At 50.2% G+C, this 18,822-nt stretch overlaps 1 protein-coding gene across 1 annotated transcript in view; it reads right to left on the minus strand.

Annotated features, from left to right (window-relative positions):
• LOC134201576 (nascent polypeptide-associated complex subunit alpha, muscle-specific form-like) overlaps nucleotides 1-11,789 on the minus strand; it is a 40,301-nt gene extending 28,512 nt beyond the window's left edge. The window contains exons 1-4 of the mRNA XM_062676712.1: nucleotides 11,100-11,789; nucleotides 10,029-10,490; nucleotides 9,732-9,956; nucleotides 8,309-8,392 (exon numbers count right to left, since the gene is read on the minus strand). Of these exons, the coding sequence (XP_062532696.1) occupies nucleotides 8,309-8,392; nucleotides 9,732-9,956; nucleotides 10,029-10,490; nucleotides 11,100-11,789 (1,461 nt within the window). The remainder of the gene's footprint in view (nucleotides 1-8,308; nucleotides 8,393-9,731; nucleotides 9,957-10,028; nucleotides 10,491-11,099) is intronic.
• Between the last annotated feature and the right edge of the window lie 7,033 nt (nucleotides 11,790-18,822).

Here is an 18,822-nt window from a genome sequence, read left to right on the forward strand (position 1 = left end):
ATCCATACTACCTGGAGCCACTGCGATCATCCACAGTGCGTTTCCAGAGGTCTTTTTTGACACGTACCATCCGGCTATGGAATGAGCTCCCCTCCACGGTGTTTCCCGAGCGCTATGACATGTCCTTCTTCAAGCGAAGCTTGTGAAGAGTATTAAGCGATAGGCAGCGGCTCGGCTCTGCCCCTAGCATTGTGAAGTAAATGGGCGACGGTAACCACTCACCATCAGGTGGGCCGTGTGCTCGTCTGCCTACAAGGGCAATAAAAAAACTATACAAATCTGCAAATGTTCAAATCTAAAATAAGAAATTTAAAATTTTAATTACGGTTAAGTAATAATGTTCGAACCGTCACGAAAACGGTGCGGAATCGTTCAGTTAACCGGTTCCGAACTGGGTGAAACCGGATTTTAAACCGGGTATTTAACGCTTTTTATTGGCGCTGCGCTCCCGGCTTTTACTGTATCACATTAACAACTCCAGTCACGCATCCAGGACGCGTGTTAAATCATATTAATATACATTGCGCGTATTTCTGTAATGTTAATTATGCAAAATATTATTATTGTTATTACTAGGTGGGTGGCGCATTTACGTTGTGGATGTCTACGGGCTCCAGTAACCACTTAACACCAGGTGGGCTGTGAGCTCGTCCAACCATCTAAGCAATAAAAAAAAAATACTATTGTATTTTTATGTTAAGCTAGTGTTCGCCCAGAATCGAAACTCAATTATAATTACTAGCACTTAAAAGTTCTTAATTCACTTTAAATCTACGATTTATTTTTGATAAAAAAGGCTGTTCCCATAATTGTATTATTATTGATAAAATCCAAGCATAACTAGCTTACACCTTATAATTGTTTTGACCAATTGTGTTTGAAGCTGATTCAATACAAGATACATAACCGGCCAGGGTTGGCAAAACTGGCCAACCTTATAATAAACTAGCGATCCGCCCTCGCTTCGCTTCGCAAACATTAAATCTTATTATTGACTAGCTGAGCCGGCAGACTTCGCAGTGCCTCAATCGATAAATAAATAAATAAAACTTTTGTATAAAATAAACTTAAAACAAAAAAAAGGAAAACAAAATTGTTATCTTATACCTTTAAACGAGCAATTCTTGTGTATTAATATATATATATAATCTGAATCTCGGAAACGGCTCCAACGATTTTCATAAAATTTAGTATACAGGGGATTCCGGGGGCGATAAATCGATCTAGCAACGATTTATTTTCAGAAAATGTTGTTTTATTCGTGTTTTCAATAATCAACTTTATGACTCTTCCCGACATCTATTGGCGAATAATAATACTATTTTTCATAATTGAGAGCAAGGCATAATAACACTATAGCTATTTCAGCAGATGGCGTTGTTAAGCCACCCGAAGCCAAAGAGTGTTTGGTTTAAGGTTAGACCAAGAAAATGAATTGTTTATTAATATTATTTGTGTCTTTTTAACTCACGTGTTCACTTAAAAATGCTTAAAGGATCTTGGAATATTCCATCGTTTTATCAATATGAAATTCGTATTTAAATATAATTTCTAAAAAACACAATTTATCAAAAAAAAGAATATCGTCTAGTTCATAATAATATAAGTATAATAACATTTACGCAACAAATGTCCCAAATTAAGAATTCTCAAAATCCTCTTGTTGGCTATAAATAAACACACTTATTGGTTAAATGCATCTTGACCGTTCCCCGAACGCAAGATTAATCACCATAAAACACGTGGAAAGTTTCCAGACACGTATTCCAAGTTCTCTTTAGATACCCTAGAAGGTAGACATTCAACAATTTGATCCTAAGTTAACGACACACACAGGAATTGGCGAACTTAGGAACGGGCTTGCGGTTAAGCGGACACAGCTTATTTAAATACCAGTAGTCCAAAGTTAAAGATTTATAATTCTTACTGGTGGTAGGACCTCTTGTGAGTCCGCGCGGGTGGGTACCACCACCCCGCCTATTTCTGTCGTGAAGCAGTAATGCGTTTCGGTTTGAAGGGTGGGGTAGCCGTTGTAACTATACTGAGACCTTAGAACTTATATCTCAAGGTGGGTGACGCATTTACATTGTGGATGTCTATGGGCTCCAGTAATCACTTAGCACCAGGTGGGCTGTGAGCTCGTCCACCCATCTAAGCAATAAAAAAAAAATTATATTATTTTTATGTACCCGTCACGTTCGAATATTTTTCCTGTAACTACATAACTTCAGCTGATTCTTAACATTTGAAACTAATTAATATAGTATTTGTAATACCTTTGTAGCAGATTTTACAGCCACTAGTAACGATCACTACCTTAAAGTTATTTAATCTGTGGCAAACATGAACAGGCCGCCAAAAACCAACTAAAATGTATATAGCTATTGATACAACTACCAAAACTGAGCATAGTATAAATCAATCTTAATCAATCTTTTTTGTCGTGGATAAGAAAAATCAATGTGATATCCATTGACACTAAGACAGGCCGATAGGTATTGTGGGTGTTAGATCCTGAAGTTTCTAGAAGAGTTTTGGAAGTAGCTGCTGAAACCCCCAATATTATTCGTTGCTGTTATTTCAATTTAGAATTTAACCTTACAATATATTATATTCTTCATCCTATGGCTCCGGTAACTACCTAACTACCGCCCTACTGTACTGAACGGTAGGCAGCGACTTGACTCTGCCCCTGGCATTGCTGAAGTTCATGGGCGACGGTAACCACTCATCATCAGGTGAGCCGTATGCTCGTCTGCGTCTACAAGGGCAATAAAAAAAAGACTAATTATTTACCTAATCTTTCGACAGCGGAGAGAACCGGACCACGATCGCATCTTACTGGGTTTTTTTTGTTAACAATAAATTCCCTTTACGAAGGGCGTTTTTTTTTAAAGTTAACTATTAATTCTCTTTATCAAGCACGTCCAACTAAAACTAAAATAAACGTACTGCATCTACATGACTCTGTGACGATACGACACTGCGGTCGTGTTGGGAATCCTCTCTATTCCCAGATAATGTATATTTTGCCTGGTTTAGATTAGTAAATAATTTTGTGAATGAAATTACTAGATTGTCTGATGCCGTAAAATATTTGAGAGAAAGGACTCAAAGTTGATGCTGCTCTAAAAATAATATCTTGTTACAATGTACAGTTTCATAATACATTAGGTGTTGAAATTTTAATACATTACGAATAATAGTTGTAAGCGTTTCCGTATTAACCAATATGCCCAAAATTAAATCTAAGCTGTGCATGGTTCAAATTTCATGAGCCTAAATTCTGCTCATTATGACTGCGCAAATGGTTTCATTCCTTTTAAAACAATGATGTAAGAGAGTACTTAAAAAAGCAATCATACGACTCAACAAAATATAAGAAAATCAATGTGCAACATTAATGTATATTGGATCTTATCTATATGTTTGGTAACTTCACCTATTACCAAGATCATTGCGGTTCTAAAACCAAATGGTCTAAGTTCCTTTGCATTTTGTACCAAATTATATCTAACTAATGGATATATAGCCGCTAATATTAATGGTAATGAGTAAGTAAGTGACTATATAAAATTAAATGTAACTACTAAAAAAATCATATCTGTATACCATTAGATAAAAAGGAATTGTCGTTTGAATTGAATTGAATGAAGTCGTCGTGGCCTAAAGGATAAGACGTCCGGTGCATTCGTATGTAGCGATGCACCGGTGTTCGAATCCCGCAGGCGGGTACCAATTTTTCTAATGAAATACGTACTTGACAATTGTTCACGATTGACTTCCACGATGAAGGAATAACATCGTGTAATAAAAATCAAACTCGCAAAATTATAATTTGCGTAATTACTGGTGGTAGGACCTCTTGTGAGTCCGCACCACCCCACCTATTTCTACCGTGAAGCAGTAATGCGTTTCGGTTTGAAGGGTGGGGCAGCCGTCGTAACTATACTGAGTCCTTAGAACTTATATCTCAAGGTGTGTGGCGCATTTACGTTGTAGATGTCTATGGGTTCCAGTAACCACTTAACACCAGGTGGGCTGTGAGCTCGTCCACATACCTAGGCAATAAAAAAAAATTGTTCAAAAGTTGCTGTGCATATTATGTCTAAGCCAAACCGAAAACTTTTTCAAAGCATCATACCCAATCATCGTTTTTTCTGTACTTACATAGACGCTAATTTTTGTAATGACTGAACCATTGGTCTTCTGATATTTGAAAAACTTGGGCCAACTTAATTCTTCATTAAAATAGCCAATAAAACGAATTTAAAAAAAAAAGTGAACTCGGAGCGCTTATAAAATCGCTCACGATCGTAAATATTGAAATTAATTAGCTGAAATTAAGTTATTAAAGTACTTTATACCTTAGGCGATGTTTCCGTAATACTGCTTTTCAGGAAGCACTCCATGCTTTCTTTTGAGAAAAAACGACGCTCCGTACAAAGTCAAAAAAGAAACGTATTTTATAACAAATGACTCTTGAACATATCGTGCTAATAACCCATTTGGGGTCAGTAGGTCGCGAGGTTTGAAATGGAGAACTTTATATTTATCGTGCCAACTGTCTTGGCTGTTGTAAATCAGTCATCAGGTTTTGTAATCTACCTATATATATTAATACGTGAAGCAAAAACTTTGTATCCCTTTTTAAGAAAATTGCGCGGACGGAGGAGTATGAAATTTTCCACACTTATAGAGAATATAGAGAAGAAGTGCACAATGTTAATATATTTTTTAAATAATGCATAAAAGATACATTAAGTCAACAAAGAAAACATTACACACATTACATACCATGTATTTGACGCACACACGCATGCATACTTTTTATTATCAAACTTTTGTTCTTGACGTCTGTTGTCAAATTGAGAATAGAATATGGTTTGTCTTTGTTAATATTTTTTATAGTGTAGTCTTGGCGAAATTTGTGATTACAGAAGTATAAAATACAATCACAATAGTGTACAAACTTACAATTCCAATTAATTATAGTCGAATTTCGACTACTGCGGGACCTCTAGTAGAATTAAATCTTCAACAGGAAAACACCAAAACGGGACTTATCGCTTCACAAAAACACAATAAATATTTCATTTCGCGCAATCCAAGACTTTGCGGGAAAAAATCTCATAAAATCATAATCTCATTGAAGGATATAATGCCGATGACTGAAAATTTTAGATAGAAGAATTAATTCCCGAATTCCTTAATGTCAGGACCCTTGAATAAAATTCTCTTGAACAATGGGAAGTTTTTTAATAAAGCCTCCGAGGACAGGTGGCGATGTCGCCTGATTTACTATTGACTTCACAAATTTACTATGAGAAATATTTAATGTCGCGCATAAGCGGATTGATTCCTTTAAAGTTTGTTCGTATTTATTAAATATGGAAATTTGTTTTTGAGCTGTTTCGGCCGCTATAACAAGAAAATCGAACCTTTGTACATTTTGAGGGTACATATTTTGAGACATGAAATTAATGTACCATTTTTATAAAACTATCTTGTATTGTACTATAAATAATATATACATAACACATATATATAGCCTTAGGCCTTGTAGGCAGACGAACATACCACCTACTTGATGGTGAATGGTTACCGTTGTCCGTGGACGTCAGCAATGCCAGGGGCAGAGCCAAGCCGCTGCGTATTAAGTTCTCTCCATAAGTCTCGTTTGAAGAAGGACATGTCATAGCGCTCGGATATATGTAGTATCTGTATATATATATATATATATATTTCTTCTGTGTGTGTGTTTGTCACTGAACTCCTAAACGGCTGGACCGATTTTAATGAAATTTTCTGTGTACGTTCAGGTGGATTCGAGAATGGTTTACAAATCAGCCCGGCAGATGGCACTGCAATCGTTATCTAGATTATTTATCTTTCCTAGAAATAATTTATTCCGGACGGCCACCGCTCAGGTTTCGGCCACCACGTGTGATTTTTAGACTTCTTACTCGTGGCAAACGTGGTGGCTCGAGTATTGCCGCAGTGGCTGTCGCGGAACGGGTGCTGGGATTGGTTCGAGGAAAATAACGAAGTCTTCAAGTATGGCGTTCACACGGTCCTCGTGGCTTGACCGGCGCAGGGCGTAGGAGCGAGTCTCTTCTTGTTTGACGGCTCTCTCCTCTTCTTCTGGAGAGGTCTTGACTCGTCGGCTCGCTGTCTCGAACTGAATTTGCAGCAGTAGCAGTCGGGGTCGTCGTACCCCCTTGCGGGGGCACGGAGCGGGCCTCGGGGAAACCCCTTTGCCCGGGCATATAACTCCCCGCCTATCGAGGCAGGGGTGGTGCGCTGCAGGACTGAGTGAAGCAGGCTTGGAGTTGTGATGTTGGGTGGGATCGCTTTTTCTTCTTTCTTCCTTCTCTTCTATCTTCTTCGTCGTCAGCAGGGGGCGGCCGCTTCTCTTCACCATGGTTTTTTTTTTTTTTTTTTACAATTTAATATTAACCTAACTTAAGCTAAAGTAAACCTAACTTAACCTAACTTACATCTAAGTGACAGCAGCGCGCCGTTCCTGCACTCCGTGGAGTGCCGGGGCAGCGCGCGCCGTCACACCTAAACCTAAACCTAATCTAACTTAACCTAACATAACCTAATCTAACCTAGCATGGGGGAGAGAGCAAGCCGCACTCCTCGCTAGAGTCCTCCCCCTCCTCTCCCCATTGTTACAATTTTGATGGGAGGGAGGACTGTAGCGGGTATGAACACCCCATCCCAAAAGGGGGTGGGGGGTAGGGTCAAAGCCCCTAATGGAAATGAGGCTGCACCTGCAGCCGCGGTCCCCATACGGGAGACCCGCCAAACGGGCAAGAGGCGTGGGACTAGAGGCTGATGAAACTCAGCTCCGAGAGGGGCGCTCATAGGTCCTCCCCGGCCTCACAGCCGGCGAGGAGCTTTAACTCCGAATGATCGTCGGGGGTACCAATAGCTCCCGCGGCAACGCCGTACCATCCGGCGGTCTGGCGTGCAGCGGGGCTATGTTGTGGAGATGCTCATGGGGCCCATTTTCGGCTCGCTCGTACATATTACGGGCGAGCCTAGTCACAAACTCCACGAGCGACTCCACACCTAGGTCCCGGGCAATAACGTCATTTCTGACGTACTGCCCGGCCCCGACGATAATGCGGAGGGAAAGACTCTGTTGGGCCTGCAACCTAGATCGCTGGGACGGCGACAACAGGTGATACCAGGCCTCAGCAGCGTATGTGAGGCGGGAACGGACGTATGTCTTGTAAATGGCGAGTTTGGTCCTGGTCGGAAGCCCGGACGCAAGCACCGGCCGCAACAAGAACCTGGCCGCGCGAGTCTGACCGATGACTCGGTTGACGTGCGCGACCATGCTCAAGGAGCGGTCGATGTCGCATCCGAGATACCGGACCGTGGTCCTGAACTCGACATTCACACCTCGGAGGCTGAGTTTCTTTGGGACGACTCTGATACGGACCGGACCGTAGAGTAAGGCCGCGGTCTTTCCCACATTGACCGCGACTCTCCAACGGTCCAGCCACTGGGGCAGTAAATCCAAAAGCCTCTGCATCCTCATAATGGCTGCAGAGGGGAACGGAGAGGACGAGAAGTAGGCCGAGTCGTCAGCGAACAAGGCCAACTTCACGTCCTCCTCCCACGCCCGAAGGTGACCCTCCAGTGTGGGGATGTCATTAGTGTAGAGGGCGTATAGGATAGGTGATAGGACACTACCCTGGGGAACCCCGGCCGTAATGGGACGCACGGAAGACCGTGCGCCCTCGACCGCGACAAAAAAGGTTCTGCCCTCCAGATACGACCCGAGCAGTCGCACGTGGGCGTGCGGTAGGCCCGCGTCCCGCAGCTTGTGGACCAGCCCCTCGTGCCACACACGGTCGAAGGCCTTCTCGATATCGAGAAGGACCGCGACCGTGTATTGGCGCGAGTTTCGCCGGTCCGCCAAGTGATGCAGGACACGGGTCAGTTGCAGAGTCGTCGAGTGGCCGCTTCTAAAGCCGAATTGCTCCGGCCTGAGGAGAATATACGGCGATATTCTCCTCAGGAGCAGCCGCTCGAACAACTTGCCCACGTGCGACAGCAAGGTAATCGGTCGGTAACTGGAGGGCTTTCTCCTGTCCTTGCCGGGTTTGGGCAAGACGATAATCTTGCCCAATTTCCAAGTTCCAGGGAAGTGTCCTACCCTGAGAATGGAATTAAACAATCGTGTCATTGCTGACACGATTGAAGGAGGGAGATTTTGTAGGGCGAGGGGGGGAATACCGTCCTCGCCGGGGGCTTTGCGCCTCTTCATCAGCTTGATGAGGAGGCGCACCTCCCTGGGAGTGACTAGATCGTCACCTCCCAGCTCGACTCCCGGCGATTCCGGTTTGAGGAGTTGGATTACGCCCTCTGACACCTCCCGATGGAATGCAACCATCGAGGGTGCAGAGACATTCGGAGTGAACTGCCGCTCCAGCGAGTTGGCCAGGACTTCAGCACGAGCCAACGGTGTAAAACACCGTCTTCCCCCCTCGTCCTCCAAGGGGCAAGTGGGGAAAGGCTCGTTCGTGAGCCGGCGACAGATGCGGTGAAGGGGGGCCATCGTACGGTCGTCGGACGCGTCCGACAGTCTCCCCTCCCAGGTGTCACCCCGGTAAGTCCGCATCTTAGTCACCAGCTCATCCTCAAGTCGGTTTAGCTCGCGCTTAATCCTGGGACACCTAGATGTCGCCCAGAGCCTCCTCAGTGCCCTCTTCCGACGAATTAACGTCTTGAGGTGCACCGGGAGTTCCGCTCTGGGCCCCCCGCTGGGTACCAGAGTCGTCGCTTGGTCCAGGGCTCCCCTGATGGTGTCGACGAGACGGGAAGCCGCCGTGTCGACCTCATCAGGGGTAGACGGGTCTTGAAACAAGGATTGGTCGGCCAGCAGTCCCGTAAAGGACTGCCAGTCGACCCTAGGCCTGAGAGGGGATGTCGCGACCCGAGTGAGCCCCAAACCCACCGTGACCAAGATCGGTAGGTGAGGGGTACTCAGGTCGTACAGTGCCTCTATCGCTAGAGGGCACCGTAGCCCCTTGTGAACACACACGTCCAAGACGTCCGGTTGGTACCGGGCCAACGTTGGAACGTGGGTGGGTTCGTTGGGGCCGACCACGCAGTAGTCCCCCCTTTCGGCATCCTCGTACAATCGCCTTCCGGGCGCCGTGATGATTCGGGAGCCCCAAGCGACATGTTTCGCATTGAGGTCCCCGACCACCAAGGCCGGATGGCGATCATGGTTCAAGGCCCGTCTAATATCGTCCTCGACAAAATCAGGACCCGGGGGTCGATACGCGGCATAAATCCGCAATTCGGCCCCCGGTACGTGGACCCTCACCCCGACCGTTCTGGTAGAGGTGAAGGTCAGTAGCTCAAGCTCCTCGTGCACCACGTCCCTCCTGACGAGCGCCGCAGTGCCCCTGAACGGGCGCCCGTTGGAGGTCAGTTCGTCCCGTCGGTACACGAAGTAGTTGGGCATCCTAAAATCTTGTCGAGGTTTGAGTTTGGTCTCGCCCAAGAGGATGACCTGCGGGTCATACTCTTGGGCGAGTCGGATGAGCTCCGGCCTCCGGGACCCTATCCCGTCGGGGTTCCAGTAGATGATGCGCAGCTCTTGGCTAGCCATTGAGCTGCGCTAACATCCGGTAGAACCCCGCGAGCAAGGCCCCGAAGGGACTGGCTCCCGAGGCGATCTCACGGATTACTCCAGAGATCACCTCGGACAGTTTCTCCCACAGGGAGAGGAGCCAGGCAGCGAGGCCGACAGGCTGCGTGTCCTGCCGATCTCTGCGCCTCTCCCGCTGCGGGCGGGGAGGAAGTGGGGGCTGCGAGTCGCCCAGAGTATTCGTGTTCTGGGGCGGGTCGGTGACTGTTATCTCCATGGGAGATGGAGGTTGGATCGTCTGGGCAGCTTGTCCTTCACCCATGGCGGCTGCTTCTTCCTTTTCTTTTTTTTTCTTCTCTCTGGCTTTCATTTTTTTCTTTTTGTTTTTTTTTTGAGATTTGGTCAGTACAGTGAGTTGGAGATCAGTCCCTGCCTTGTTGATTGAACGGGGGGCCGGGCGGGGCTTTATGGCCTGTCGTTGAGGGTTCGCCTCTGCCATCAGGGTAGCCGCTGTTGCGCTGGCCTCCACAGTGGCAGGTTGGGTATTAACCGGAGGGAAAGGGAGGGCTTGTGAACTCTTTCCCTTGCCCTTGCCCTTCCGAGATGGACTTGGTGCGGGACGTGGAGCAGGGGTAGGGGCTTGACCGGCGCGCCTCGCTGGCGGTACGGGGGGAGGAATAGTGACCCCCATCATCCGCGCCCTCCTGCGGTAGAACACACACCGCTTGTCAACAGCGGCGTGGCCCTTCCCGCAGTTGGCGCAGATGAAGGGTCCCTCCCTTGGCCTCGGGCAGTCCGCCACAATGTGCTCACCCGCACATCGCACGCAGCGGACCGCTCGGTGGCAGTTGTTGGAGGCGTGTCCGAAGGCCTGGCAGCGATGACACTGCGCAGGTCCTCGGCTTGGACGCCATCCCTCAACTGACACCCCCGGCAAGTACAGCAGTTCTTCAACTGCGTACAAGCGGGCGAGGTCATCCTTGGAGAGGTGGTCCAGGGTTACGTAAAAGACGCAACCCGGCCGCCCTCTCTTGGCCCGTATACACCGAGCATAACGAGCCGGAAACCCTAACTCCTTTAAAGAGTCTACGATTTCTGCCGCGTCGGTGTCGGCAGGTAGGCCTCGAATTGCCACTCTCGCGGGAATATCCTCCTCCAATGCGTAACAGTACCATTTAATGGCACTGTCAGCGGAGGAGGCTCCCGCGAGATAGGCTTGGACCACCCTATACTCCTCTGCCGACGCCGGCAGAAATCTGAAGCCTGACCCGTAAGGGCGCACAGAGGGGGCCCGCCCTAAGCGCTCCCTGATGGCCGCCATGTGGCGGGACCAATTGGGGAGCGTTTCCACTACAATGGGTGGATGGCGGCGTGGCTCGTCCCCGGCGCGCGGTTTTGTTGAAGCAGAGGCATTCAATTGTGGGCGCAGTGTAGGCGCCGGTCGCGTTGCTGCAATGGTTGCGTATGAAGTCGAGGGCACTGGGGAGGGGGGGGGATTGGGGATGGAGTTGGGTTGAGGGTTGGAGACTGTTGGCTCTAGGTCCATGTACCTGGTTGACTCCAGGTTGCCCACCGTGCAGCCTGTGGTGGGGGCACCCCTGGGCCTGTCCGTCAGGATGGGGGAGATGGTAGGAGAAGGAGACCGAGGAGGCGTACGCAGCTGTTTGGCTGCATAGACTTCCGCCGTCCCTGTACGCTTCCTCGGCTTGGGAGTTGGTTTGGGGGGTGTAAGGGACTTCGCCCTCGATGAGGAAGAATGAGAGGATTTGGTTGAATCGGTCTCGGATTCTGAGTCGGACGTTTCATGGGAGGAGGGCGTCTCCTCAGTGTCCTCGTCCTCATCGTCCTCGTTAATAGATTTGTACGAAGGTCCAATACGTGGCCGTTTGTCTATAGCCTCGGAAGAACTCCGGTCGGACTCGGACCTGGCCTTCTTCCGCGGCCGAGGGGGCCCAGTGCGATCCGTCAAAGGGGGAGACGAAGCTTCCTCCGGACGAATCCTCGGAACCCCCTGGGCCGCGACCGAAGGCCCGGGCCGATCGTCCTTTCCGGAGTCCGGTTCCAGGCCGATAGGTTGGGAGCGATGGGCGAAAATTCCCGCCATCGCTTGACGTCCCCTGTGAGACGGGCCGGGCGTGCTGATGATGGGGGGAGATGAACCCCCAGACATGATTTTGGCCGTACTAGATGGGGGTAGCAGGGTCCTTGGACATCTGTGCCTTGTAGGCGAATAGTGGTGGTGTGATATATAACAAAAGCACCGCAATCCCGATCGACCCACAGGGATAACTGTAATACCGACCGACAGATGTTAATATTTAATTTTTAATAATAATAATAGATATCCTGCTAATAATTAAAGTAGTATTATATACATATATGTACAAGTCTAGTCTACTGATAGAAACTTTAATTTATAAGAACAATAATCATCAATAAGGGAAAGAAAACTATAAACTAGGGACAAAACAGTACACAATAAGAAGGTCCTATATTGGGACAACGAGTAGTCGGCAGGCGCGGGCCACCAACGCTAACCCGACTGAGTGCCCCGGGTCCAATACCCGAATCTCCAAGAGTTCCGATATCAGAATCCGAGACCCACGGCCACACAGCCACGGTCGCCACACCCTCACCAAACTCACTCGCCGATCCAATGCGACCCACAAAACAAGAATGAATATAGGGAAATATCTGTTCTCAACAAAGTTGAGACAGCCTTTTCGTACAAACAAACAAAACAATACAATTAATTTTAATTATGCTATAATAATCGGTTAATTAGATGAATGTAATGAATAAAGTATGCTAAGTGATAGTTTGTCTAAATAATATAATAATAATGTGAAGGATAACTTAATGTAATAGGGGCAGTTGTCAGTCGGAATGTATTAATATTGTAGAATTTATACTATGAATTTGAAAATGTAATACCAAACGAGGGTTGTTCTGAAAAAATTTTGTTATTTCGAATATAAAATTTTGTTTCTACGATCTAAATTACAACAACAAATTCTATTGGTCGAGATCGGTGAGAATGAACAGCTGGTACGATAAGAATCAACGATAAAGAAATCTATTACGTTATTACTACAGTCTTGAGGATAAAGTTGATGAATTTGATAAAATAATTGTGAACTAATATAAATTGAATGGACTAAACTACTATATACTGAGACTAATACTACAAAACTGGATTAAGATTAAATGTAACAACTTACTAACTAAACTAACTATTGGACTAACTAACCTAGGCACTGACACCTACACCCTAACTAGCTCCGATCCGACTGCCAATTCGGGTTTAGTTTGCAGCCCCTCCTAACCCCGAAGGGTAGGGGAGGACTGGGAACGGACACGGGTGGCCAGACTCAGTGGCGCTAACGTGACTCGGTTTTATTCTTTAGAATAAAGTGAGTACGCAGCTTACACAGGTATGAACGACACCCACCCGCAATTAACAAATGTTAAAGAATAAAGTGTCGTTCGACTTACCTGGTCCCGGGTCCCGAATTTGTTCTGTTCGGAGCGTTGACAGCGCGCCTACACAGAACTTCAAGAATTTTGTACACTCGCGATGAGGAGAGCATCCAAGTCAGCACAGCCTTAGTTCACACGTCCGTCACTCGCACTGGTACCCCGGGAAGGAATTTGCAGCGAGGTAGGCCCCTTATTTATGGTCGCCCACACGCACTCGGCCAGCGCTATTATGAGTCCGAGCACGGTGGGCGTCTATTGTTCTCTCGGCCGCCTCGCTCGCCTATTGTTTGCCTAGTCGCTCTATTAGTCGCCCGTATTGTGACTCGCTCCTGCGTTCCCACGCCAAATTAAAGACCACGAGGACCAATCTTTATTTTCAAACAAATATTTACAAATTACTTATTTCTATTTACATCGTTCTCTATTTATGTTAACCTATTTTTAACATATTATCTATTTATTTGTTACGGACATTTCTATTATTTTACAGCCAACCTATGACTATATTTTCTATTTTAACTATTTATCTATTAAACTATCAATGTCCGTCGCGAACAATATCTATTAAGCTGCATTTATTTATGTCCGTCGCGAACATCCTCCCGCCGTGCAGCGTCGTTCACGTCGCTGCATCCTCCTTGGTGAGCGGCGGACATCGTGGGCAGCACGATAATCTTCTTTGCCGGGCGTCGCAATATACCGCCGGCGGTGCGCACGTCGACCACTCGAGTGATGCCGTCGGCCCCCGGGTAAACCTCCTGGATGATCCCACGTGGCCAGGTGTTCCGTGGGAGCGTTCCGTCTGCTATTATCACGACGTCGCCTATCTTCAGGGCGGGCCCGCGGCTGTGGGGCTCCCGCCGGTTCTGCAGGTCGGGCAGGTACTCCCGGAGCCAGCGACTCCAGAACACATCTGCCAGACGTTGAGCTGCGCGCCAGTGTGCGCGCCCTATGAGGTCGGCGTCGTCGAACTTGCCCGGCACGGGGACCCGCGCCGGGCCTCCTAGCAGGAAGTGGTTTGGCGTTAGAGGGTCGGGATCGTCGGCGCTCACCGATACGTGGGTGAGAGGTCGGCTGTTCACTGTGAACTCTGCCTCCGCTAGCAGAGTGTGAAATATTTCGGGCGTCGGGTGCCTCGGCTGTTCCGTGGCCGAGAGCGCGGCCTTTACCGCCCGCACCATTCTTTCCCAGGCGCCGCCCATGAAAGGCGCGCCCGGTGGGATGAAGCGCCATTGGATAAGTCTTAAGCTCGCTTCATGCTCAGTCGCCTTGTCCATAGCTTGGCGCAGCTCCTTGTCGGCACCTCGTAAATTGGTGCCGTTGTCGCTCCATATCTCCGTCGGGGCTCCCCGGCGCGCGATCATGCGCCGGAGTGCCATCACCGCTGAGTCCGTGCTGAGGCTCGCTGCCGGTTCTAAATGCACCGCACGCGTAGTGAGACATGTGAAGATGGCCACGTAGTGCTTCTGGGTGCTTCTGCCGGTGGTAACTTGATAGGGCCCGAAGTAATCGAGGCCCACGTATGTGAATGGTCGCCGATGGTGTGCCAGTCTGCTCGGTGGGTGGTCGCCTGTGGCTGGACGCGGTGGAGTGTCCTTGCGGATACGACACGGAAGACAATTGTGGATCACGCTCCGTGTCACTGGGCGTAGGCGTAAGACCCAGTACGACTGTCGGCACTCGGCGATCGTAGCTTCGGTTCCGGCGTGGTGCATCTTTCTATGGATGAAGTCTATCATCAGTCTCGTTTCGCGTCGGGATCCGTCTAGCACGAGAGGCGAGGTGATGACGTCAGCTCCCTCTATGTTGCCGATGCGTCCGTTTATTTTCAGTATCCCGTCCGCGTAAGTTACGGACAAGTTTCGCAGTCGGCTCGCTGGGGATATTTGTTTCCCTCGCTGGAGCGTCAAAATCTCTTCCTCGAAGGCCGCCCGCTGGCTCTGTTGCCAAATGAGCGTCTCGGCGCGTCGAAGCGTGTCGGCGTCTAAAGTCTTCCATTGAATGACTGCTTGCTCTGGCGTCCGCGGTGTGTTCAGCGGGGTCTTCGAAGTCGTCTTCTTTCTATTCTTCTCCCACGTCGGGTCCGAACGCGGGTTCCGTCTGGTCCTCTTGTAATGAGTGCGCTCGCGACTCCTGCGGCATAGGCTGACGAATTGTAGTATTCGCCCCGTTGCACGCAGGTACTTCTCCCACTTGGAGAAGCGTCTTGGGTCCGGGATCGCTTCGCCGAGGCTCTCTCTGCTCACGGCGAGCATTGCGCACTTCTCTTCACCCGTCTCTTCTGCCCTTCTTGCAGTCCGTTGTACGGGCCAATCATCCGGATGCCGTCTTAGGTATTCCGGGCCTATGAACCAGCGGTGGTTTCTTTCAAAGCCGACGGGTAGTTCTCTAGTGGCGTCGTCGGCGACATTCTCTCTTGTGGGGACCCAGCGCCATTCCTCCACAGTGCAGTTTTCTTCTATGGTGGCGCTGTCGATCCAGAACACTCGTGTCTGGCTTTCTATTGTGTTCTTCCGTGACGGCCGCGGCCATGCGGCTGCTCATCACGGCGGCTTGTAGCTCGAGACGCAGTATCGAAGTTAGCTTCACGGTTGTGACTCAGTCTTTGGCTAGGGAGGTCCTCATCTCCCCGTCGGGCGTCTCCACGCGCCAGTACAACGCGGCGTCGTGGGCGTACTTGTTGGTGTCCACTTACGTGTGGAGCTTGAGGTCGGCGGCGTCCGGGTACTGCAGTCGGTTCTTCACGCAGATGGTGGTTGCAGGCGAGCTTGTCGCGCCAAAGACGATGGACCTCATCCGGTATTCTATAGGTTCTCGTGAAGGGTTCTCCCTCCACAAGTACCGGAGCGCGTCGCGGTCCTCGCTTCGGACGCCTATCTGGATGAACATCTCCGCGATGTCCGCGGAGACGGCAACGGCGTGCCGCCTGAAGCGCATCATCGCTCCGGGCAGCGACTGCAGCAGGTCCGGGTCGGTGAGCAGGATGTCGTTTGGGCTTCTTCCCTCTATTTTTCGCATCGGTGTCGTGCACGACGCGAGGCTTCTCCTGCTTCATCGGATGTGTTACGTCGAAGTGTGGCAAGTACCGGGTTCGCTTCTTCGTACCCGTCGACGGAGTTACTTCGGCGTATCCTTTCGCTACCAGTGCGTCCATTTGTTGCTTGTAGCGCTCTTTCGAACTTGGATCCTTCTCCAGTTTCTTTTCTACGGACGTCAGGCGATTCATTGCGGCTTCAAAATTGTTGGGCATCTTCAGGCTCTCCTCACGCCACAGCAGTGCGGTCTCGTAGCGGCCGTCGGGTTGTTGTTGAGTGGTCTCTCGCAGGATCTTCAGCGCGCGCTCGTCCGGATCGTTCTTCGGCGTTTTGGCGGCGACGGTGAGTCCCTCGATCGCGAAGTAGTGATTGAGGGCTTCGTCCATGTTCGTGTCGACCGTCGTCGCGTGTCCGACGAAGTTGACGCGCTGTCTCTTGCCTCCCGGATGTGCTCCGTGCACGACCCACCCGAGCGGAGTACGAGACGCCACTGGTTGATCGCGTCGTCCCGTCCGCATCTCCTCCGTCACCAGCAGGTGCCAGTTGTCTTGGCCGATCAGGATCTTCGGCGAGGCGTAGCTCGTTTTGAAGTGATGCCGGAGGTCGGTCAGGTGATGGCACGACGCGAGGACTTCGATGTTCAGTCGCTGTGGTGTTAATTTTAAGCCGTTGACTGTCCGTAGATTCAGTTCTTGCGGTTCCCCCGTGCGTCCGCATAGCTTCAGCGGGACGCGTCGTGAGCGTGTTGCGTCTATCTTGTTGTCTCCGATGGCAGTGATGAAGAGGGGTTCGATCGGTCCTTTGGCGCCCACTCGTCTCGCGAAGTCCTCGTCAATCAGCGAGATCGTTGACCCGTCGTCCAGCAGGGCCCATGTATCTGCTTCTCCCGCCGGTCCGATAACAGTAATTGGCGCCATCTTTAGGTAGGCTGTCGCACTTCTTGCGGCCCACGTCGAGGTGACCGCCTCTTCTTTTTCCTTCGGCTTCTGCCATGCTGGCTTCTTATGCAACAGCTCGTGGTGCGTGCGTTCACAGCTGTCGACGCCGCACTTCTTCTTTTTACACACGTGTCCCCGGGACCGGAACCGTAGGCACCGGAAACACAAATTCTCGCGCTTCGCCGTATCCCAGCGCTCGCTGACGGCTGCTCTCTTGAATTCGGGACAATCTTGTAGGATGTGCCCCGGCTTCTGACATGCTGCGCATTTCCTCTCTTCCTTCGCTTGCGTGGTGTGCGTCCTCTGAGGCGTATTCACCATCTTCCGCCGACCGCTGGTGTTCTCCACTCTCGTCTCTGGCTCCGGCTGTGCGTATGGGCTGCACAGGTCCGCCTCGCGTTGCAGGAAGCGCGACAGCTTGACGAGGTCCGGTTCTCCCGCCGGTTGAGTCGCTGAGAATTCGAACCAGCGGTGGCGTAGAGTGGACGGCAGCTTCTCCGATGTGATGTTGGTGAGCTCCGGGTTGTACATATAATGTACGCGGTCGAGGGCCCTCAGAGCGGCGACGACGTTGTTCACCTTATTCGCGAATACGCAGATGTCCCTCGGTGTGTCCGTGCAGCGTGGCAGCGCGCGCAGTCGTTCCAGCTCCGTTGCGGCGATTGCTTCTGGACGTCCGAAGCGCGATTCTAGAGTCCGCATGATCTCGGCGGGCTCGGTGTAATGCAGCAACAAGTTTTCGACCGCTTCTCTTGCTCTTCCTCTCAGCGTACGCCGAAGTCTTGCAGTGTTCTCTGCGGCGCTGAAGCTGTCCGCTGATTCGGCGTAGGCGACCTTGAAGGAGAGCCATTCTTGATGCGATCCACTGTACACTGGAAGCTCCCCGTAGTACCGATGCGATGGTCCGGGCCTGGCTTGGCGGGCGGCCGTCGCGATGGCAGCTGCTAGTTCGGCGATGTCGCTCTTCGGTGCGACAGGTACGGCAATCGGTGCCGCGGCAGGGGCCGGTAGCTTCAGCTGTTCTATTGGTGCGGGAAGTTCCAGTTGCGGTTGCTCGATGGTGGCTGGTGATCCGTGTGTTGACTGCATTACTCTTTCTTCGACTCCCTGTAGCGCGATCGATCGTTGCTGACTGAGCCATGTATCGACGCGCTGTGTTTGCTCGTTCTCGTCCTCCGTGAGTGTTGTGCGCGCATCTTCCTCCTCTTCAACGAGCGCTTCGGCTTCTAACGTTGAGATGCGGGCGGCGGCGAGCTCTGCTTGGAGTCGGGCTTGTTCTTCTTTGGCGCGAAGATGCTCTTCCTTGAGGCGCGCCATAAGCAACAGCCGTTGTGACTGTTGACTCGACTTTCTCGAAGATCCTCGCACTGGTGGCGCCATCCCGTCGCGGAGTGTGGAGCCTTCTTCTGTCGTCGAGATTTTGGCAGCGGCGTCCGTGATGTGGGACCCGTGTACAATTGGATTGGCCGTGAGCGCTGACTCTTTTCTGTTCTGGCTCGCGGATACGACGCTCTCCGTTGCTGCGTCGCCTGAAGTTGTTGCCGGTGTCGCGGTGCTGGGAGGTCTGACCACTCGACGACAGACCCCGCTGTTCGGTCCCGTTGGCGACGCCGGCGAGTATTGCGTAGGCAATATTTGGCGGGAGGGGGGCATCGCTTGTGAGCCCCGCGGCACTCCCGGACACTTTTCCACTTGGGAGGAGGGTGCCGCCATCGGTGGCGGTCCCTGCGTCACTCCCGAACGCGGCGCG

This window comes from Bombyx mori, chromosome 28, assembly GCF_030269925.1.
Source record: "Bombyx mori chromosome 28, ASM3026992v2".
Taxonomy (NCBI): Eukaryota; Metazoa; Arthropoda; class Insecta; order Lepidoptera; family Bombycidae; genus Bombyx; species Bombyx mori.